The sequence below is a fragment of the Apteryx mantelli genome, chromosome 4 (genome assembly GCF_036417845.1).
Source record: "Apteryx mantelli isolate bAptMan1 chromosome 4, bAptMan1.hap1, whole genome shotgun sequence".
Classification (NCBI taxonomy): domain Eukaryota; kingdom Metazoa; phylum Chordata; class Aves; order Apterygiformes; family Apterygidae; genus Apteryx; species Apteryx mantelli.
In genome coordinates this window covers 32764730-32788513 of record NC_089981.1, presented here as the reverse complement: position 1 = coordinate 32788513, position 23784 = coordinate 32764730, and the positions used below count along the sequence as shown (strand labels likewise).

Sequence of the window (23784 nt, the reverse complement as noted above, 5' to 3'; positions counted from 1 at the left end):
TGTTATCGATATCCTTTTATTTTAAAGGAATGCTTTTTCCATTTTCAACTACAAAACAGATTCCATACATTCTGCCATAAATAAAAACGAACAATAAGGCAGGACACTACATGAACAAACTGAGAACAACTGTTTTCCAGAAAGTGTGAATTAAAAATGCTTCACAATTATAAGCCATCCAGTTTTTAAAATAAAACTGTTGAAAACCCACAAGATTTCAAGTGGTCAATGTGAACATCCTTGAAGAAAGAACAAAATGCAGTTTAGTCATTTTGCACTTTTGTTTTTGAAAACCTAATTTTGTTCAGAGCACATTCTAAGATTGTTCCGTTTGTTTTCGGTTCAAGAACAAGATGGGAGAAGAGGCACCACAGTAACAAAACCACTTCAAGATTTTTTTTGTTTGCAGCTGTCCCTTTTAAATGCTTGACTTTTAAGAGACAGACAAACTCAATACAAGTCTTTGTCTATCACAGCAGAATTCCAGACTTGTTTCACCGGATTCTCTTTTGTTGTCGTGCTCTGTAAATGTCATGAACAGGGGGAACTACTGATCCTTTCTCCTCATCATCGTCGGAATCTTCATTTGGTCTCTTGACAGCCTTATTGAGCATAGCGTTATTTTCCACAGGTCCATTGCCTTCCACAGTTATTTCAGGTAGGCCTCCAGTAATTATTCTTACAGCTTCATCAACAGCTGTAGAACAAGAAAAAGATTAGTTTAATTTGTGAAACTAAATTCCCTGATTAGAAAGGTGTTTCAGCAAAGTTGAACAGAATTTCATGAATTTTCATGCTTTTGGAGTAAGAAAAAAGGTAAGAAAAACTAAAGAGCATTCAAACAGGGACACCAAGATGGATACATAGTGGAGATTTCTGGAACACAAGGTATTTTGCCACCTTCCTTCTGCAGAAGTTAGGAGGAAGAATTAAATCTCAACTCTCTAAAACTCTTATCTATGGCAAACACTAGCTATAAAGTAAATGCTGCTGTTTCAGATTGAGACCTCTCTTTACGCAAGTATTGAGGTCAGTTACAAGTTTAATAAAATAAGAAAGCCTATTGGGAAACCATGCACGTGTTCCTGATTCATCAGAAAGATGCCTAGCAAGTCTGTTAAGAACAGAGACAAAGTTTGAAGAATATCACACAATTTAAATAGAAGGTGCTTTATTTTCCCTCTAAACAAAACTAAATCCTAGCTTTGTCTCTGATCGTGTTCCTTAAAGTAACAGAGGGGATAAGTTGCATATTAATCATCTGCTGTAGTTGTTTACATGAAGGCTGGGGTATGGATCTGTCCTCTGTTTACATTTCTGAAATTTACCATTTTTGTAGCAGCTAAGACAACACAATTATTGAATTGTTATCAAACACTGCAACAATCTGCATTCTGAGTCCAACAGTGGACTTTACATACTGCAAATTGGTAATTTAATGAATTAAAGTTCTTATACAAGTAGAGATGATGCCTTGCTTCTTCCAAAGTATTTTTGGAAAATCATTAATGTTTACCACAGAAATTGTATAATTAGGCATGTTGTTATTAAAGTAGCAGCTGGTGATTCTCAGCTTTTTTACTTTTTGTTTATCTCTCCACCGTTAAATGTGTAAACATCTCTATGTAGATTCCAACCTACAAACATAGCCACTTCAACAGCATACTCTTAAATAATAATTATACATCTGCATCTATAAAGGAGGTCTGGACTTTAGACTGTAATATACATATGTAAAACAAATCACATGTGGCACTACCGCAGACTCTTAGAGTGAACAAATGACTTACTTTCTGGCAATTTGCATCTTCTGAATATCTCCATGAGTTCATCAACCTGAACAAAGGGACCCTGATTTAAAAAAAAAAAAAAAAGTTTAGACGATTAATTAGAGTGCATACTGAGCTTCTGTCAAAACAGAATCACTTCTAACTTTTTGAAGTTTTCACAGTCAAAACAAACCTGAAAACAAACAGGAGGGGGCAGGAGCTTCATTAGAACTACAGCTGCTGGTGGAACAGGAAATACACCACCCGGGACAGGATGTAAACCTGGAGCTGTGGAAAAAAATCTGTATGAATCCAGTGCATGACTGCTAGACTTGGATTACTTCAACAGCATTATTACGTGGTGCAAAGAATCATTACCCTGTCACTTTTGCCTCTACTAACTTCAGTCAGTGATCTGAATTCTATGAGCAGTGTCTGTAACAACAGCTTCTTACCATTTGCAAGACCCCAACTACATCTTCATATGACCTTAGTTTTAAGCAAAACATCTATGCCTTTAGCAATTCAATTAAACAACAGCCTAAAACTTAAGTACATGTTGAGGTCACTGACGATTAGGAAGTCTCCGTGACTAGGTTTACTAAACACAGGGGGATTACCTAAGAGGAGCACAGCTAAACATTTTGCCTCTAGGTGAAATAGAGCCACTTTGGACTGAACATTTGACTTACGTGCTAAGTGTCTTGGCTGAAATGGAATCATTTGTTGAGTGTCTGGTTTTGGATATTCAGGTTTTCTGTCTACTTCATCTTTGAGAACAGGCACGATGGAAGGCGCAACCACAGGGTCTGGAATTATAGCTGCCAGCTTGGCACGGGAGACATCCTGCAAAAGCCAAATAAAGAGTACTGAACTTGGCCGTACCATATTGTGGTTTAAATTGTAGAACAAAATCTCTCTCTAGACAAGTCACTGACTCTCACTTTGTCATCATTATATCAGATGTCCTTTTAGGAGACCATCTGGACAAAGCCTGCGTATTTTTGTGAAACATTTTAGTTCCCACAGTGGTCCAGCTGGGAATGGAAACACTTATTCTTGATACCCTATTCATCATTTTTGAACTGCACTTTTTTTTTTTTTTTTTTAAGGTTAAAAAGGTTTAGGTGAAAAGGTGCAGCCCACTAATCCTTCACAACTATCATTTCTCCCTCATTTCATTCTCTAGATTGCTTTAGCAGGAAAAGAAATCAAACATAAGGAAATCAGCAGGCATGCAAAATATCAGTTCAAATGGCATGTTGGCATGTTAAAAGCAACAGAAATCAGCCCAAGGGCTGAATAAACTTAGGTGCACCACCTAGAAGGCATTTATATAAAGACACACCATCTCATAGGCACAACTGTAACTTCAGAAATAACTTTGTCCTGATTGGTTTCTAAGAAAAACATTTAATGGCTCAGCATTGATCATGTTTCCACCCGTCAGAGTTTATTTTAAAACTATGATGTGAGGACCAACGCTTCAGCTCTTTTGCTAACTTTGATGACTTTTTTTTCCCAAGAAACACTTTTTCTATGTAAGAGATAAATTGAAGCTTAGACACTATTTTTGAAAGACATGAACTGAAGGTTCCCTTCTCATCACGTAAGTGTGAAACAGAAGAGTTCCTCCAACAGAGCTGTTTTTGCATAAGTTGTCTGCCAGTCTATTTTTACATCATGTTACAAAAAAAAAAAAAAAAAAGACTTTTTTTCTGTCCTAATTTTTTTCCAAAGCTTTATGGAGTCCCACAAGACTAAAATAGCAGGTAAAGTATAAGTGGTCAAAAACAGAGATGGAAGACCACCAGATACAGGTTTCTGGCTTAGAAGGTAAATTAATTTCCAACGAAGCGCATTGAAGGACTTTAACCATATTAAACAATTAAAGAGAAGCAAGCAACCACTGAGCTCTGTAGTAGTTTTTTCGGTCATTCGCAGTAATCATTAGGATTGCAGTTTGTTTGTTCTGATTCGGTTCTCAATGAAGCGAAGGAGCTTTGCCACCAACCAGAGTGGAAGGGCAGCCAGCGATATTTCATGCTCACGTCCTGATTCTAAAAGTTTCCAAAAGTATTTTGCTTTATGAACGAGCTCAGGACTAAGTCTGAAGTAGGGGCCTGAGCACTAAGGGCACAAACATACATCAAACTTTCAATGGGAAGATGAGAGGTAAATATGAATAAGTGAAGTTGCATCTGTTACTCATATTCCTTGCCCCCTTCTGCACTTGGCCCACAAAGCCTGACATTCTGCTGCCCAACAAGGGTGTCCGGGGAGCCCAGTTAGCTCAGTTTCTCTCCAGTCTTAATCCGAGAGGTAAATTCATCCCTAGCAATAGCTCGGTGGAGTTGCAAAGGAACTGGGCTGGCCTTAGGCTTTCACTCTGGTCTGGCCCAGCAGTGTTCCAGCTAGGGATTACGGTTAGAGATCAAAAGGAGTTAAGAAATAACAGCCTGATTTTGCTTTCACTGAAGTACAGTGTCAAAAAGCAGTCAAAGCAAACCTTCTAGAGATAACGAGAACAAGAGAAGACAAGAAAAACTCAACCTGGCCTCTCTTACCTACTTTTCTATCAAAGAAAAAAAATGTAAGGCAAGTGCTAAATAAAGAATTGTATAAACCTGCTAGAACTGAAAAAAATAATAGTAAAATTATCTACTTACCTTATAACCAAGAGCTTTAAGTTCACTTGCAGAACAAGGGTACAAATCCATGAATTTATACCTGTCTACTAGCAGAGCTGTTTCTTTGCCCTCATATTCTTCCTTGAATGCCGTAAACCTCCGTTTTTCAACTTTCAGTATGCTAGCTAGGTCACCAATGTTACTTTCAAAAGCTAAAAACCGAGCCCAGATTTCTCTGTAAGAGAACAGATACATAGGACAGGTGCTAAAGGAGAAAGCATTACTGATCATATCCCAATTACAAAAACATATCACATGAGAGATTCTAATGAGGTAATCTGGGAACACATTACCATTTCTATTATTTATTTTAGATGCACCTATTACCCTCCCAGGGCCTTAGATATTTCTGTAAAATCTCACAATCTAGTGGATCATAAAGGACTTCAAAGCTTATCTCTGCAGTGGACCTTGTTATGGAAAGGAAAGGATTACTGGAGTGAATGACTTCAACAGCATTTGAGGTAAGTTTTTAGCATCAGTGTAAGAGGCATGAACGGTCTTTACTCATCCTGCTACACAGAATTTCATTCTGAGCCTGATGCGCGAAGGAGTTTTCAACATAGATTGTGATTTAATTCACCTTCATGGACTAGCATATTCTAGCCGACAAGAGCAACACCCTAATACATAATAGGCAGTACGTACTTCAGAATTTTACATAGCCTAAAGTGTATAGAATTATGAGACAGTAAATTATTAGCTATTTCCTTATGAAAAATCTCCAATATAATTTAGGTAACATCTGACCATACTTCTGGACTTTAATCAACTTTCATTTTAGCTTTGGAGCTCACTTTTGAGGAAGATTCTGCATCTAAACTATTTTGATTTTTCTCTTTTAAAACGGGCATAAATATTTCTCAAAAAAAAAAGTGTAGGATGAAGGTGCACAGCAACACAATGTTTGATTTCTCTGTTTTGATGCTTATGTCAGCCAGAGAAACAATGGTTAATAGCTTCTTACTTGGAGTGCAAAGGATTTGGCAATCATTTTTAGAGAAATACATTTTAAAAGCAGTAATGCAAATGTGCCACTGAGTAGTTAATTTCAAGTGTTTTCTTGGTCTTTCACTATTTTATTTCTGGTTGTCTGGAAGTTTTTCAGCTTTCTCCTCCATAAATTCCTGACTCTCCTTCTCTAACATGACGCTCCTGAAAAACGTCCTCAGCTGCCTCTCCCCGTCTGTCTGAAGCAGGCAGTGAGTGATACATGTCATTAGTTATGCCCATTACCCTGCAGGAGGATTTTGCACGCTATCCTCAACTAAAAAATGAATTTCACTGCAAGTAGGACAGGAACTTTCACAACTCTGTCATAGCTGTTGCTATTTTAGACAGTATTAAGAGGGGAAGGAACACCTGCAGCTAGTTTTGCCCTGCTGTTCATTTTTCTAACTTGTTTGTAATGTTTGTTTTTGAAAGGATTTATGTATTATTTTTAGTGTAGTGAAACTGCTTTTGCAGACATACCCAGATTTCTCAGGTGGGAGGCTCCCTGAAGTTAAAACACGTTCAAACAAAACTCTTGTATTATTGTCCTCTTAAAAACAGAAAGAAAAAAGAAAAATCACACTGAGTAAAGTATATTAAAGACAATTTAAAATCATTTCCATTCAAAGAGATGTGTACACTGAATTAAATAAGAGGGCTGACATTCTGATACCTGGATGCGAATTTCAGTAAGCAGAAAAAACTCAGAACACCTGCATCAAGCTTTTACCAAAGGGAGGTAAATTCTACTATCAATTTATTATTTGAAAGTCTCTTGTTGATAGCAACAAGCCAATTCTAATATAGATACTTTTACAACAGCACAGCTATCGCTTGATCTCTCGTAATTTTTTATCAGGCTTTTCAATTATTTTCCTTTTAAATTAGGGCAATATTAATGTACTTCTCAGATGTATATTCCTCAGAAACCCTCACAAAATTATTAGAACTGCTTTCCAATTAGCAGTTAAGCCTTTGCCTTTGTACTCTTCCAGCTGAGGGAAAGGAATGGTTATTTTCTTCTTAAAAACTGCTAGCTTCTACCCTGTCTCTCTTGCTAAATATTTTACTGTATCTTATATTTACAGAAGTCTAGAAGTTCAACAGTCAGTTTTTTAGTTTCTAAGTAAAGTCTGCTGGGTTGTTTCTGTCAGGAAAAGGAACACAAGGATGTGACAACAGTAGGCTTCAGGGCTACATAAAGCATTTACATTCTGTTACATGTTAATGTGTTTAACATATATATGTGTATAATTGTAATTACGCATCAGTAGTCTGTGAGCAAGATGTTCAGATTTGGGTTCAGACCCAGTCAGCTTTTTGCTGCGTGGCTGCCTCTGCTTCAACACCAGAGCCGGCAATACCGACAGCTGCTCTCACTGGCCTCAGCGTTGGTAGGTACCCACGAGAGCAGAGCGTAGTGTGGGCCAGTTACTGCCCGGATGCTTCTTCCAGCAGGGCCAATGCAGGAGCCTTTCACTTCTGCCTCTACCTCCTGCCCTTGGTGCAGCTCGAGGTAGGCAGCAGGGGCTGAGGAAAACAGCGACCACATCCTGTTTTTCAGAGATGCGCTCTTACATGGCATAGGGCAGAGCAATACGCACACTGGAGAGTTTTAGGATAATTTTTCCAGTGGTGATCTATGAAAAAGCATTGCAGATATTCATGTGGACCTAACATAATTTGTCTCAAAACTAAACATACTTTGGCAGGAAAAATCTTCCTGCTTTCAGCTCACAGAAGAAAAGAGCTCTACATCTACTCAGACTTTCAGAGCCCGAAACAAAGGACGGCTGCAGGCTGCAGCCACCGCTCCCGACAACTAGAGAGAGGCCGCTATTCAAGTACTGAATACTTGAATAAATACCCAAAGAAACCCGTAGGTGTAACGGGTCCCTGGCAGACACCACTGGGCAGAGGGAGAGCCGGGACGAACCGCTTTCCTTACCCATTGCTAATTCACCACGAAACACGCACCAGGACACTTCCAAACAAAGGTTGCTCTGGCCCCGTGCTCCGCGCTACAGCCCTGGTTTCTGCTAACACTGCGATGAGCTCCCATGCTGGGAAACCCTGCGTGGCCACGGCCACCGCAGCGGGCTCCCCAGCCCTCCCTCGCCCCGCGCCTGGCGCGCGGGGATCCTCGAGGCCCTGAGCGTGCCCTGCTCTGCGCTTGGAAACTGGCTCCCCCGCCACTCCCAGCGGGGCAGTTCTCTCAAGCTAGCTCACACTCCTGCTTTCAGATCTTGCTCATCTCATCTATTTGGGGAGAATGAGTTTAAATTACCGCTAGCGAAAGTCCATGAAATGGGTTCCAGTATGGAACAAGCAACCCATCACTTCTCATGCTAATTTCAACCTCCTACAAATCCTTTAGCGCAGGATTTAGATTTCTCAGCATATTTCCCACTGTTTACAGCAGATGCAGTCAAACTGCTGCAGAGCAAATTAGGAAACAATTTGGAAAGTTCACTGTATTCTGTTTAGCAGAGTTAAGATCTCGCGTCAATCAATACACTTCTGGAACGTCAGCGTGGACAAAATGGCAGGGTTTTTTTGAACTAATTACTGAGCTTTATGAGGAGGTTTCACTGCCCTTCAAGAAAGGATTAAAACTAGAATACAAAGAACTTGGCCTGGAGCCAGGCTCACAGAGAAGGCAAATGAATGTTTCATTACTACCTCTCAAAGCTTAAAACTTACCATTAAGGTGAGACAGGTAGTCAATATATGCCAGTACGTATTCTGGAATGTCCCCATATTTTTTCAGCCCTAGCTCAAAAATCTTAAAGGCCACAGACTTATCCTGCAAACATTAAAAGAAAAAAAGTTATTAGCTTCAGTGAGCTATGCACCCTACCGACAGTTCCTTAGTATCAAACTGAGCATCTATAATTACCTTACTACAATAATACTCCATTAAAGCTGCTGTAACATAGACATGGTGGCGGGTCCGGGCATCCTCTCTTGCTTTCTTAAATATCATTCTTCCAGATTTTATGCCTTCTGCTCGCCTTGCAAATTTCATGTATTGGATATAAACCTAAGGTGTATATTAATATTTATATAGTATCATTGCTAACAAAGAGTGCTAAGATATAGTACTGTCTTTGGCTGTATCTAAAATCATCTCTACTCACAAAATACAGTTAATAGTTCATAATAGAAACCAACAAAATTGTGTTGTGCCTCTATGTTGTCATGTTATAAATACTAAGACAAAGATTTTTATGTACTTTTTTTAAAAGCAGAAAATACCTGAGACTGAATCCCTAAAATGACAATAATATGCAATTTTTTTGAGGTAGGGGAGGTAAGTAGGTGAATGTAATGTAGGTGAATGTAATTTACATAAGCTGGTACCTTGAGAGAACTAGAGGTCACTTGCTTATTCTAAAAATGTCAACTTTCCAATAAAGTTAACGACATCCATAAGACTAAAAAAAAAGGCAAAAGGCCTATTTCAGCATTTTTATGTATATTATAGGATCCAAGATACAAATCATCCTGGCTTTAAAGGCTTATCCCTGATCATGAAAATAATGAAGGTGCTGTTTAATTCAGTGGCCAGATTGTGATTTGCATTTCTTGGGAATTTAATTTTCTTCTGCTCTGAATTAGATCACAAACAACAGCGTTCCTTAAAGAGAAGGAAGTGGTATGTGTTTTTCCATAAAATACATATTTGGAAAGCATTATAGTCTATATATAATGAATACAGCATGTCAATAAACAGATATCTTTCCTCTGACACTGACCTATTATTTAATTTTAGACCTCAGACCTTTTTCCTTCCCATGCTTTGTCATGTTTATTTACAAACTAAGTAACTTTTTTGAGGGCAGGCTACATTCTCTACCATTTGTTCAGTATCAGCACAGCTGGCACTACAAACAATATTGTTTACTTATAACTCAAGTAGATGTACAGCAATACACTTTGATATTTATGTGATGCATTTCAAATTTCTTTGCAAGCTACCTGTACACAGAAGTCAGTACAATATATTCCTCTGTAGGGAGGACAATGGGACAAAGCAATGTGCTTTTCATAAGTTAAGGTGAGGGAAAGTGAAATTTTAGTTGAGCCAACAAAACATACACCAATGCTTACGAGCTGCTTCATGAAATCTTTAGTATCTTCATTTAATATCTTCATGGTTTAAGAGATTCTTCAAAAGACACACTGGGCAAAAGGACACATCACTTAATGTATCTAAGTGGATTAAAGGCTATAAGCATCAACCTCACTGAAATTTTCATCTAATTCCATCACCTTAGTACTCTGCCTGCTAAATCATCCTTGTGACCCAGTGAACTCATCTAAGTACTTCCCCATTCTTTGGGTGTACTCAGCTCACGATCTATGCAAATGTGGAAAAACTCAATACTGTGGATCATCTTACCAGAGTGGGATCAATATCTTCTATAGCCAAGAGTCTGTTATATATGCTGTGTACTTTCTCATACTTCATTCGACTCTAAGTAAATACAAAGAGACAGACTGCTTTGTGATACAAAAGAATTACAGAATTTTTATATTAACGATTTAAAAGTTAATACTACTCTTACAAAACACTTCTGAGAATGCAAAAAACAATTTGCAGAAAAATCCTAAAAATTTTTGTTTACTTTTGTCAATTGGACACTATACATGGTCAATCAGTGGTTTATTTACTCAGATGCATTTTTTTGTCTTGTGCAGTCATTTCTTTACTCTCTGCATTCTATTCTCAGTAGTGCTTACGTACAGGCTTTCCAAGAATCTCTGAATTCCTTTTTTAACTCAATAATACAGCAGCAGAACTGCCATTTAGGTGCTGGGCTAAGATGACTGTTTCCCTTACCTCCAACTAAAAGAAACTTGCAGACCAGCTAGGAAAACCACCTTCTTCACTCTAAAACTTAGGCATTTCCAATAATCCACTCTGCTCATTGCCAGCTGCAGCCCTTCTATATTATAAGCACCGTGCAACTTCACAGAAGTTAAATAGCCAGTATGCGGTGGATACAAGAGGCTGCACTGGAAGCCAAGAGAGGTTTTTTCTTTCAGGAGTGAAGATTTGTTTGCTGTTGTCCTCAGGATCTTACTGCAAACTCTTCCATGTTACGATAAGTGGAAAATACTACCTGAGGGCAGTTTACCTACTTGGGACTCCTGAGTCCTCACCCGATCAGTGGGAAAGGGTCTGCATTCTTGACAGCTCATGTGCAAAAACAACCATCGCTGGGGCGTTACTCATTCCTGAGACTGCGTAATAACGTGGTAACCAGGCAGGATAAACAACTTTCTCAAGCAAAGGACAATATAGGGTGCCTCCCATCTTCCATCAGAGCCACGGGAATACAGATACTAAATCCCCAAGAACTAGATAGGAAAGGTGTTCTTTATCCCCATTTTAAAAGTGGAGAAGCCAATGCCCCAGTAAATGTAAATCTATGAGTCTTCAACTTCACAGTCATTTGAAAAATAAAGTCAATACTTAAGTGGAAAGACTGAATAGACTTTCAAAAATATTGTAACTAACACTACAGGCTTTTCCTCCCCCATTTTGTTAGCTCAGCCTAAGAAACATTGAAGAAGGTTAAGGCTAGAAGAATCAGTAAGTTAATTCTGTAGAAGCTCTGTATATGCAGTATGTTTCAAATAAATGACATTTTTGAAGAGAAAATTTTGGTCTTTGGATGTAACTTTAGTATGTGACTATTTTTGCTCACCTCTTCATAATCTGCATATGCAAAATAAAGAAGCATATTCTTCTTCAATAAAGTGCTGATCGCTCTTTCATAAATATTAGCAGCCTCATCACTGAAAAGTTTAGCGTTGTTCATGTCCTGTTATAAAATAAACATGATAATATTATCATTTAACAGCTGTGACAATGAAGGCCAAACTATGGAATATCTTCCATCCATGAGAAGTCTCAGTGAACTTCAGTGAAATGCTCCAAAAAAGAGACACTCATCTCCCCAGCATCTGAAGAATCATGAAGGCATCACCAAAAAAAAAAAAAAACCTGGCAAAGACTAAAACAGTTTTTCATAATTCTTACCTCACATGCAAAGATTTTTATTTCTCAAAATAGCATAAAATTTAAAATTCTGAACATGACAATTTAAGATGCTAAAAATCTTTTTTCCTCCTTGGTTCGTAAGTATTTCCGGAAAAATTAACAGCATTATACTGTGTCAAAGTAATGAAATAAGAAAGAAAAAAAGTTTTATGGCAATCTTCTTACCCCTTTTTCAGCTAGCAGCTTACTGGATTGCTCAAGATACTGTGCAGCTTCATACCAGATATCTGGGTGATGTCCCAGAACCAAAAGGCATTGCTCATATGCAAACATAACTAGAAAGAAAAAAAGTAAGAAATATTCCTTGTGTATTATTGCAGAAATCTTGCACAATGGAAGAATGAAACACAGAAAAGAGCAAATAATTTAGATGCTATTAACACTAATGGGCTCCGAAGAGAAGAATCACATCCTGCAATTCTTTCAGTCTTCAAGAACTTTATGAATCATAAATAGCAGCTAAAACCTGTTTCCTCTACACAGGATGTGAGCATCAGCCATAAAAAGCAGATGCAGCTGACTACTTAGAAGAGAGCAAGCTGTGATCCACCATCTCCTGATCTCCAGTGAGAGTTCAGTGGCGCACAACTGTAGCACAGTACCCCCAAAATCAACGTATTAGGTGCAGCTTAGCTTAAGCAAAAACTAACCAGTAGTTTAAAAACAAAATCCACAAAACTCAAGAAAGGAAAGAAAAAGCTGATCAACTTCTGCTACAGCGTGATCACTGACAACACTAAAATGCATCATTACTTCAACTGGAGGTCATTAATGGAGCTAAAAAATACAGTTCTACACATCTGATTACCTCTTTTTGTTATGAGAGTTTGATCTTCTGTACGCAGAGGATTGCTCTTTTCCCACTGGATGTATTTCTTCCACATGTCCACCTGCTGAGCCTCCTGAGGGGTATTTTGGGGGGGGACAGAGGGAGCATTGCGATCCAGACCTTTCATAACTGTCTCGTATTCCTGAAACAGAAAAAGCCATGTTTTGAACAGCAGATTTAAACACACAAAACATTTATTTTACATTATGCTTTATAAAACTGATGGAAATGTTTTAGCATACCAACCTTATTAGTCTAACAAACACTTCTATATGAAAATAAGAACTAAATTTAATGCTAGTTTGTAGAATTAAACAGAACAAAGAAAAGTCAATAGAAGTCGGTACCTTTGCAACACGTCGTGCATTCATATAATCTCTACTCCTGTCTTCAATCATCTTCTTAGCTAAGTGAATATTGATTCCCTGGAGAAGGGCAAAAAAATAGAATCAGGAATGTGCAATTTCACTTTGGAACTACTGAATCTTATTTCGTACAGAAAGGGGCTTGTAAGGGAATGCAAAAGTGAGCAAAAAGGTCAAAAGTATGTAAAAGTACCAATCTCAGAAGGTTCTGGATTTCTCATATTAAACATATCACAAATGGGCAGGAACTTATTTATGATGGAATAAACTCACTACTAAAAATCAGCTGATCTGAGGCATCTCAAAGTATTTTAATCTTATCAATTATAATTTACAAACCATAATGAACTTTACATAAATCTGATGGAGGAGAAAGCAGTACAAAGATTGTATTTGTGAATTATTTTTTTTCTCTTTAAATAATGGTCAATGCCTCATCAGAGAGGCAGAGCTCCCTACCTTACTGCCACCTGATATTTCCCAGGTGAAGACTAAGGCTGCATCTGAGCCAATTCAGGTGTCTTGGACAAGTAAGAACAGAGATTAAAGCCAAAACTCAAAGCTCTGCCTACGTCCTATTTCTCTCTACTCCTGAAGTAACTGACAGTTTTTAAAAGTGATTATAGTCAACTTAAGCCCTGCCATAAATGTACCTTTGTCAACTCTGAGAGATCTGAAAATACCCCAAGCAGCAATACCTGTTTAGGACCACATTCACGCGCAGTTACTCAGCTGCACAAGAGCAGAGGGGATTTGGGGCAGCCAGGCCCCACGCTGCAACCCAGAAGTTGCAATCCGGAATATAGGCCAGGTCACGGGATCCCAGTCACTAGCAAAATCTGGAAAAACTCCTCTTAAGGCAGGAAAAGCAATGTTTTGTTCTTGTGCATGCCTGCGTCAGGGGTGGATTTCACTCCAAGTGACTTGCCGGGAATTTGAGGAATGTGAGCATAATTATGACTCCTATTTCAAATATGCATCTGATCGAGATACTGGTTCATTACAGAAGCAAGAGAAACTGCCTGGGCTCTCACAGAGGGTTTATCTGGGACAGCTGTCTGGGCCAATTGCAACATAAAAACAGCGATACCCCATCTAACCAAGGGCTAGGCTGAGCACATAGCACTGTTGTCGCAGGATGCTCTCCCAGCCTCCAGCAACTTGCTGCTGTGAGGCTCCGAGAGTCAGAGATACTTGTTTTTCTGTCTCACTAGGTGTGTTGCCATTTTTGACCATTTCTTCAATCAAAGATGCTTACTGGTGCCTGACAGGCTGATATTGCTACCCATTAGCTACTGACTGAGCTAAAGGGAAGCTTGAGAGTGTTTTCACTGCAGCAAATAGTCAATAACCTTTTGTATGGAGAGCTGTGCTTGAGCTGTTTTGTTGGGCTATTCATGAAAAGAATCATTTTCCCTTCAAAGGAGCCTTTTTGGTGAATAGCATTTCCTCCTTGTTTTGTGCCAGGATTTCCTGAATATGTAAGCAGCAGCCGCCTCCCTTGGGGCCAGTCTCACCAGAACATGAAGTGCAGAAGCTTGGGTCTGGACACAATACCAGCCCTTGTCTTCCAGCGAGTCTGAGCGATTCGAGACGAACCGCGGTATGCAACGATGTCAGCCAGAACTGCCTCAACTGGGGAACGACGCAGAACGAATGTAGCCCGGCTTTCAGCTATTGTTTTGATGGTCTCCGTAAGTACGAATGAAATTGGTAGGAACAAGCAGAGAGCGCTTTCATTTCACTGCGTGGGAGGGGAAGAGGAAGGGGAAGTTTACTGGGAAGTTTCTGGCAGAGACGCTGGGGATTTTCCTCTGGATGAGAAGACATGTCCCTGGGTATTTTCCCTGGTGGTAAACAGGCTCTCTGAGGTATCCCTGAATATTGCCTCAATGATGAGCTCTTACAGTGAACACTTACGGCTGCTCACGCCGGGAAGTATTGCCAGCGGCTAAGCAGAGCGGTCTGTTATGTGGGGGGAGGCCAATTCTACAACTTGAATAATCAGAAGCAGGGAAAGAGAAACATCCCTCCTCCTTTCCCACGCAGGCCATCGGCGGCCCAGAGCACGCCGGCAACACCGCGGGAGGAGCGAGAGCGCCGTGCATCCCACTGGGCAGCTCGGAGCACTAAGGCATCGCGCCTGATCCTACGTCCCACCTCTGGTGACTGGGGTAGGTCAACAAGCCCGTACCAAAAGTTTATGAACACAGCGGGAAGGTGCAGCTACCAATTAGCCTGCACGGTCAGCGAGGCAATATTATGCTTGCTGAAGACCACATGGCAGCAGACTCACCTGAACTGATGCTGTTGGAGCTTCAGGTGAAGGTTGGTTAGTAGCGTTTTATAAGTACTTGTGGACATATAACTTAATACTGTGAAGGAAGTCTAAATCATCATAGCTAAGTGTCATTTTAATCTGTTCAACTGTAACGGAAATGTGGGAAATGCCTCCTCTGGAAAGCAAGCCTTCACTGTCAGCTGCCAGCTCTAGCTCCATTAAGTCTATTATCTGACAATGCTAACAGGGATTTCTAATTCACTATCAATCCCACTGGGCTAACTGGGAAACAGGCCAATTTAAAATATATCCTACATAAAGTGTTTAAAATAAAAGAGTTATCACTCATCACACCTGTATAGTTCTAATACAAGTCTTGGTGCACACTGCACACACAAAACATGTTAATACTGCCAGTCATCTCTTTATACGTAATTATTTAGTGGACACAATTTGGGTACCACACTTGATAATATGATTTTTGCTTTTCTCAAAAAAACAAAACAAAAAAAAGTCACAAACAAGTTTCATGTTCTTGATTACCTCTTCATATTTGTTATAATCTCTCCAGAGTTGCTCTATGTTAATCATTGGATTCACACAACCACGCTGGTAAACCCTACGGACAGCTGTTATCCTCTGGTTTTCTGCATAAGATCCTACAGCTTCTCTAAATAGCGGGGAGAGAGATTAATGTCAGCTATTATAGATCATAACCTGTATGAACATGAATATTACCTTAATCGAGCTTAAAAAAATTCTTTTAAGGTACTTACACGCCCTTCAAAAAATTGATGTAATCCACCCAGATCTATGCAAGAAAAAAATATTATATATAATGAAATCAGTATTTAGTTGTATTTTTTAGAATCCAAGTTAGAAATAAAAGGTGTTTCAGTGAAAAAAAAAAAAGAACAAAAAACCCCATACCTGGTATGACATGATTTCCATGCCAATTTTATCCAGAGCAAAATCATATGCCTGAGCCATTTTTTCTCTGAGGAAAAAACAAACCACAAAGACCATAGAGCAAGTCTTCAGTATTTAAAAAATTCTTTATTTAAGAATATTCTTTTGAGCAGCAAATTCTAACCAAATATTGAAGTATAAATATACCATCTAACAACAGAGAGTCAAAATTGGCATTGGGATTTTATTTGTGGCAATATAACATACTAATGGTTCCTGAGACCCCCTCTCCTTAAGCATGGGAAAATCCATGTATACTACGTGTGCGGTAAGTTGAAAAGATAGATAGCAACTGCTCTCGAAATGTTCCCAGCTGACAGAGGTACCTCTCATGTTAGTAGAAAACTACAAACTTCAGGAAGTTCTGAGAAAAGAGGAACCAAGCAAAGGCCAGGGCAATCAGGAGTAGCTCCACTGCGTGAAGCTGGACAAGAGTTCTCATATGACTGATTCCCTGTCCCCCCAAATTCGAGGTAGTTTTTCCAAACTGAAAATGTTCATAGAAATTTTTTTCCTTGCTCAAGTTTTTATCAAAATAGCTTTTACTCTTTCCTTCTTTTTTCTCCAGCTTCCCTTCCTCAAACATTTTTCAGTGCCTCACTTCTTTGTCCATATTAACAGGAAAAATAAAAGAAAGTTAAATGGGACAAAAAGATATGGGGGGGGAGAGGGGGAGAGAGAAAACCACTTTTTAGAATTACTATCAAAAATTTTTTTAATTAGAAAAATTTGGTATTCTTTCATTAATCCATCAATTAATTAATTACCATCTTAAGAATTATAGTATGAAGAAATTATGGTGGGCTGGGAAAGAAACAATTTGTAAATGCTAAAAAGGTATCAATATTTGTTGAAACCTCACACATGGAAAAGAGCATTAAACTCAGTCCACAAAATGTGATCAAATGAAAAGGGATTAATATCACCAAACCTTTCAACACCCTGATATTTTACGCTCTAGGATCCTTCCCAAACCTTAATTACTCACCTCCCCGCCTCAAATATATTATCTCAGCTGGAATCAGCTTTGAACTTGTCAGAAGAATATTGCTGAGGCTCTGAACAGGGCGCTAAGGGGGAATTCAGCACACGATGCTGACTGAGACCAACCTTACAGGTCGGCTCAAGCACCCATCTCATTTACGGGAAACAGCACGGATGCTCCAGCTAGCCCCCCGTCCCACATCTTTATAATGGATCCAAACTAGAGAGGCAATTTTACCTAGCAAGCTCAATTAAAGAAGCTGCTATAAAAGCACTGAGGCACTTCAAAGAAAATATTCACAAAAATGCAGAAGATATATAAAATACCCCCAACACACACATGTTCTACTACAAGACTCCCAGAGAGGTTTCCCAGAGAAGGTCTCTCCCCACTACCCAGTAAAAAAAAAACAACAAAAAACCCCCCCAACCCCCTAAAAACCAAACCAGGAGCAATTTACCATAAAACCAGAAAAATTTCAGAGCAACCATTTTAACTTACTTGTAACTAGGTAGCTTCCCCTTGGTTTCTCGTACATAGGATAGGTAACATTTCCATAAATCAATGTGTAAAACCTTCATAAGGCATCGCTGAAATAACTGTTTAATATATTAAGAAGATGTGATCAGGATTCCAAATACAGAAATTAGACTTCTACTTTTAATACTATACAGTATGAATTAAAATCAGCTTTATAATTATGACTGAAATTTTAAAGAAAGAATAAATTAAATTACTCATCCTTTTAACAAAAGCATCTTCATGCTATGCAAGCAAACTGGAGAGAATCCAGCAGAGAAATTCCTCTGCTCACATCACTGGATACAGCATGGTGACAACAACAAAATCTGCTCAGCAATACTTATCTGCATTTTTGAATAGACCATTGAATGAAAGCTACAGTTCATTCCAATCTGCTTTAGTCTAACCACAAGATACTTCTTGCTATAGATATATATTACATATATTGATTGAACTCACCTTTTCCACTTTGTCATAATTTTTTGCTTTAATCTACAGGGAAGCAAAAAAGAACAAATGACTTAGGAAACTATTTTCGAACAGTAGGAATATATTTCTCATACAGTAGTAAAGCATTCCAGTTTGCACTTTGGCTGCCTAAACTGATTACATCTTAACATCACATAATGTTGCAAAAATATAACTTATCATACGAAACCCATGTATTTTCCTTAGCTTTTCAGTTTGCATACATTTAAATTTTTGATTTCCAATAGGGCTAGAATTTAGACATCAGTAGATAACGTTGTTTTCCTACCCATCTGGTTTGGACACTTAGCCTCTTACTTCAAGGAATTTTGTTGCCTTAAGTGCATATATTGACTTAAGTACTAAAGCCTGTAGATCAGGATTTAGTAAATTCAGGGTAAAATACCGTATTTACAAAATGGAGTTTAACAGATTACCATATCTGCTTTATATTTGAGCAATTATTTATGAATTTCTGAAAGTAAACTTTGATATAATATGCTGACACTGAAAGTGGGAATAAAGCACAGAGAATCTGTTTTTCAACACGTGCCCGAGAGCCCTGGCACCGCTTTCCGCGGGACAGCAGGACACCCCCAAACCACCCGCGCATCTCAGCCCTCAGCTGCATTCAGATAGCACACAAAACGAAAGGGTTAAGGGTAAAACTTTGCCTCTAAGTAAACAAGCTGCCTTTCACATAGGACACAGAAGAACATGAGACAGATTCAGAGGGTTTGACACACAACTCTTCACATATATATTAGCTCAAGTTATGTTAACATACCAGGCCATCTGTAGCAATACACCCCAAAGAAGCAAGGAAAATCTATAAAACCATCTAGAAAATGCTTATCTGCTTTGAAATAATGATCTTTTAGTAAAATAAACATTGCTTATGCTGTCTGTGCTGCATTTTGTTTGTAAACACCAAAATTCACTTTGAAATCTCATTGCTCTTTGTTTATTAAGGGGATTCAGTTTTCACTTTGGTGTGAAACCACCACAGGAAAAGCAGCAAAAGCCTTTCATTAACCCCTAAATAGCACGAAGCAAACAGCATCCTCTACCACAAAATATTCATGTCATCATACGTTACATCATTCTCACTTTAAAGCATTAGAGAATTTGTAACAGAAACTTTAGGAAGCAGACTGTTTCTTTGGCAGGAGGCCTAAGATAAATACTTGCTGTACGGCCCAGTGCACGCACTTCCATCATTACCCGGCCTTAGTCGCTACACTAGTGTACACGTGCTCCTGCAAATGCCCCGGCGCCGGAGACGCCCGCAACAGAGTATTCCACCTTCCCTCGCTCCTGAACGTAGGGAATGCAACTCAGGTGTAGCAAGATTAATTAAAAATGAGAGAATTCAAAAAAGCTTTGCAGAAAAAATTTAATGGAACAGATTTTTTTGTATCACACAAGCTTTGCCCTATGTTTCAAACACTTTCAAATTAGAACCTGCACAGTTTTAAACGATTCCACAAAATCCGTTTTTTCAGAAAGTTAAGCCTAAGTATTTCACATATTGCACACAGGATTGCCACACATTCTGTCTGCACCCCTGTAATGCAGAACGGACTGATTCAGAACACTGCTCTGAAAAGCAACATGTTAATATTTAACCAAAATAAATTAGGAGGCGAGCATGCCTGTGCTACAGAGAACATCTGTAATCTCTGTGATAAGATATACTGACCTAACATACTTCTAGCACAGGTACGTATCTTATTTCCATTCTCTCACAGCCTTTCAAGATATGAGCATATTTTAAAGAGCATTTATCGTAATTTTATGGTTGCTTGGACAGAAATCTTTCAGGGACACACAGACTCTGATCATGTCCTATTTTCAGCTGAAGGAGAATAATTTCTTATATTTTTAAATTCTCTTCCATTGTAAAGTCTGCGAAGGACATCTACCATTTTTACTTCATCCTTTTTTGACAGCAAGAGCAGCGTTTCACATTCCTCAGCGCCTCCTAGAACAGGGTGAAAAGGACACTGCTCTCACTAAAGAGCAAGCGCTCTCAGCCCACGGGCCCCACTCCACCCCCTGCCAACTCCCTCTATCCTATGGAAAAATCCTATCCTATGGGAAAGGACCAATGAATTGTTTTGTATGTCCAGTACAACGCACAGCTGCCTGCGTTTTGTTTGCTTATACTTACTCATGTAAAATCTTCAGTACGAGCAGCAGACTTTTTTTTTTTTTTTTTTTTAAAGAACTAAGCAGGTAATTGAGCTTCACTCAATCCCCTACAGATAGTATAAATCCTTTTTTTGTGAAAATTAAATAAAATTAACCCAAGGCTTTGCCACTGATGTAGGCATTAGTTTGCGGTTATTTAAGAACAAGACCAAAAAGAATTTGTACATGTTCAAAAATCGTAACAGCTGTAAGCAGGCAGGGCAGAAACTGGTCCGCCTTCCAGGTTTAGCCACGTAAAAATGCTCGGCATGTCCTTTTTGAGTTAGCCTGCCAAAGAGTTATTAGCCATAGCTGATAAGCCAGTAAATGTTGTCCACCTATTTATCCCATCTCTCTGCCCCTTATCAAATAAGAGCCAAATGACATCTCTAACTCAGCAGAAGTGACCTAGATTGATCTCAGTAATTTTATATCATATCAGATATGGGCACACTAATCCTACTTAAGGGTTTACTAGTGCATTTTTATTAGTGTGTGGCGGCACTGGCACCATCAAGACTGAGCACAAGAAATGCTTATCAATTAGATTACATGCACTTTCAATGAACCAATTTTTACCACAAGACCTTGGAAATTAAAATATTTTGCCAAGAAGAAAACCCTATTCTTTATTCGCATGTGTTTTGACTCAAAGAGCAACACATTTTCTACATGAATTATCAGATGCATGAAAAGCTGCTGTTCACATTTGGAATTCAATTCAGTGTTACCTATTTCTTAAATATTTTCAATAGCCAATTGACACAAGTAGTTTGATACCAACATCTGAAAATTCAGGTTGTTGGTGAAATCTTGGCCCCAACAAGGTTAATTCCTCCCGTAGGAGTTGCCTGGCAGTTCTTGGCTCACCACCTGCCAAGGAGCCTCTGGCAGCCCCGGCACAGGGCCATGCCAGGGACGGGGAAAGCCTGCCTGGGCTTCCTACCTGCCTCCTCCACTCGCCTTCACATGTTGGTATCCCACTGGGGGCTTTTCCTGCCACGGACACAGCAATAGGTAGTGATCAAATGTGGACAAGAGTTAAAGGATCAATATTAATGCTGTATTTTTGTCCGTAAAGACAAACATTACAAACTGAACTGGACGTGTCCTTTGTACTAGATCGTCTCTCGATTTCTCACGCTGCCTCTATTCCTAGTCTCTTATTCTCTGACATGATTCTGTGTTTTAATTCAAAAGGTTCCCTGGGACCAGGAAAACTGGGGTCTCTTTCCCCCCCTCACAGAGGGGTCTAACATACAGGAGTGTCTCTATCACCAGCCCATCAGCTACAGAACAAGCTTAGGAATATCGTCCTTCTAGGCTAAAATTGGTATATATGAATACATCTTTCCCTCCATCTTTGAAGGCTACGCAAAGACCACCTAGTCCGACTGGCTAAACCCAGATGCTTCGGTAGTAGAAGATACCTGTGGGCACCTTCCTCTGCCTATGAGAATGACAAATTCCACCTGTTTTGCTGAAAAATTCCTTTTAAATTTGCTGATCCAATAGGAAGTTTAAGTCACCGCTGTATAAGCTTTGTACAAGATGATTTCACAATAAGGTCAAACTCCTTCCAGGATACACAACATACTTCCCAATAATGAGCTTCACAAACATTCACGGGCAAAATTTAATCCATAAATTACACTGCACTTCACAGTTTTTAATAGCCTTATTAAAAGACACGTGTACCATTTATGATTATGCAAGGCGAAAGATTTTATTTATCTACAGACTTAAGACTCCTTCTAACTGTCTGGCATTATACAACACAAGCCTAACAAGTTTGCTTGTCTTTACTCTTTCCTGTGTTTTTTGGTTTTGATCCGGCTCTTCAGGCAGTAAGGATGAGCATGGCTTTTTCTGCCATGCTGACTCTTGCACGTTTCCTGCTTTTAGATCTCGCCTACTTCTGTATCTCAGCTGCCTCTCCTTTTTAGTGGATATTTTCTGAGGAAAGATCAGATTTTCTCCAAGCAGAAAACCTAATGTTCCCATATCTACCATCTCCAGCCAAGCTCCATGCTGTTCTCACCTCGGGAGAGGAAACAAGCGTGTCCCCCGCCTTGTCCCCCCGCCAGGCACCGCTCTCCAAAGCTCTCCGACATGCCTGCGAGAGGGGCCCAAGGGCAGCTCTCAGCACTCGCTCCCACCGCCCCAGCGCCTGACCTGCACGAGTTGGGCAGGGAAAGGGAGGTGACAGGAGAAAACAAGCTACAGCAGCACTAGTGTTAACTTCCTAGGGACTTAGCTCATAGAAACAGGTATTTTAAGAACTACTGTTTCCTAAAATATGGTTTTTGTTATAAATAATACCATGTATGCAACACCTATAATCACTTTCTGAAAAACATACACTACACGTGCCTCAGAGTACAAAATTACAACCAGTGTATACAACACGTACACTCCGGAAATCGTGCTTTTCTTTAAGTGAAGAGAGTTCACTCTTAAAGACCTATATTCATTCACATTCACATTCATTCACAGGCAGATGATTAAACATGACATAATTAAGAAGTTATAATTTCTAAAGGAAGAGAAACAGACTACTCAATTTATCACCACTGAAATCCATTTGCATCAACCATTTCTCTATTTTTTTACACCTTGATTTTTAGACTGTGATTTTTTTCTTTTTAACCACCACATACTCACTGTCAAGCATGGTAGGATGTAATTAGGGTCTTTACTAGTATCAAACTGTGTATCCAGTAAAATGCATTCACATTTTTGTACCTGTTCCCAAAATAAAGTTTGGGCTGGCTGAAGAGAGATTCTCGCTTTATCTGCGGAACAAATACTGCTTGGACTAAAGGAGCTCGAGCCCCTCAGTACCTCTCAAATAAATTTCATGTTTGAAAGGATGAAGCAAATGTAACAAGCTAATTCATTCTTCAGCCTTTAGCACGTTCAGTACGTTTGCTATCTGCTGAGACTTCCAGTCAACGGAAGGCAATCTCTTGATTAACTGTGCAAGCCCTTAATATGACAAACTCATTTAATGCAGGTCAGATAACAGCAGTTAACTCTGTAAATAGCAAACGAAGCTCTATTCAAGTACATGAAATGCAAGTGAAATGCTATAGCCTATCAGCAGAACAAATACACTGGAGTAACATCACACTCATATTGTGGTCATTACCCAAGGAGGTAGGATTATAACTGCCTAGAATAACCTTTTAATGCAAGAGTTACCTTATGTATGCAGCATTAACAAAGCATATATATTTTACTTGTGCAAAGGCTAAAGGCTAAATCAATTAAATTCTTTATTAAAAAAGTTAGCATATAATTACAGATGTAATTTTTAATGTGGAATTTTGCTACAATTTGCATCAGATATGAAGGACTGAAAGATTCAGTTCTTCTGCAGTTTTCAGGAGAATCAAGTCCCAAAGTTTTGACATTCCTTGTGAAAACGCAGTTTTTATTTTGCTATTAGAAAAGATTGCAAGGAAGAGCTGCAGTATGCAGAGTATGGGAAAGTAAACTTCTCAGAATGTAGTAAGATGACATTCTAAGTATTTTCACTCAAAATGGTGCAATTTGTCTTGATTTGAAAGTCTGTCACAAAATGAGATTCTAAAAGTCCCTTAAAATTATTCTAAATCAAATGCCTTCAACTACATGTATTATCC

General features: G+C 39.0%; 1 protein-coding gene and 1 long non-coding RNA gene across 4 annotated transcripts in view; one reads left to right on the top strand and one right to left on the bottom strand.

The window, feature by feature from the left end:
- CSTF3 (cleavage stimulation factor subunit 3) overlaps window positions 1–23784 on the bottom strand; it is a 57180-nt gene continuing 33396 nt past the window's right edge. The window contains exons 4-21 of the mRNA XM_067296177.1: window positions 17936–17968; window positions 17456–17553; window positions 15931–15997; window positions 15777–15811; window positions 15544–15670; window positions 12702–12779; window positions 12334–12496; window positions 11691–11800; window positions 11170–11286; window positions 9858–9932; window positions 8352–8495; window positions 8156–8258; window positions 5933–6002; window positions 4439–4634; window positions 2462–2615; window positions 1963–2057; window positions 1791–1851; window positions 1–697 (exon numbers count right to left, since the gene is read on the bottom strand). Of these exons, the coding sequence (XP_067152278.1) occupies window positions 495–697; window positions 1791–1851; window positions 1963–2057; window positions 2462–2615; window positions 4439–4634; window positions 5933–6002; window positions 8156–8258; window positions 8352–8495; window positions 9858–9932; window positions 11170–11286; window positions 11691–11800; window positions 12334–12496; window positions 12702–12779; window positions 15544–15670; window positions 15777–15811; window positions 15931–15997; window positions 17456–17553; window positions 17936–17968 (1929 nt within the window). The 3' untranslated portion in view covers window positions 1–494. The remainder of the gene's footprint in view (window positions 698–1790; window positions 1852–1962; window positions 2058–2461; window positions 2616–4438; window positions 4635–5932; window positions 6003–8155; window positions 8259–8351; window positions 8496–9857; window positions 9933–11169; window positions 11287–11690; window positions 11801–12333; window positions 12497–12701; window positions 12780–15543; window positions 15671–15776; window positions 15812–15930; window positions 15998–17455; window positions 17554–17935; window positions 17969–23784) is intronic.
- LOC106497079 (uncharacterized) overlaps window positions 13852–23784 on the top strand; it is a 42561-nt gene continuing 32628 nt past the window's right edge. For 2 of the 3 annotated variants that reach the window (XR_010884094.1, XR_010884095.1), the window contains exons 1-2: window positions 13948–14413; window positions 14769–15047. This is a non-coding gene — a long non-coding RNA (uncharacterized lncRNA). The other variant, XR_001294735.2, reaches the window with a different exon arrangement.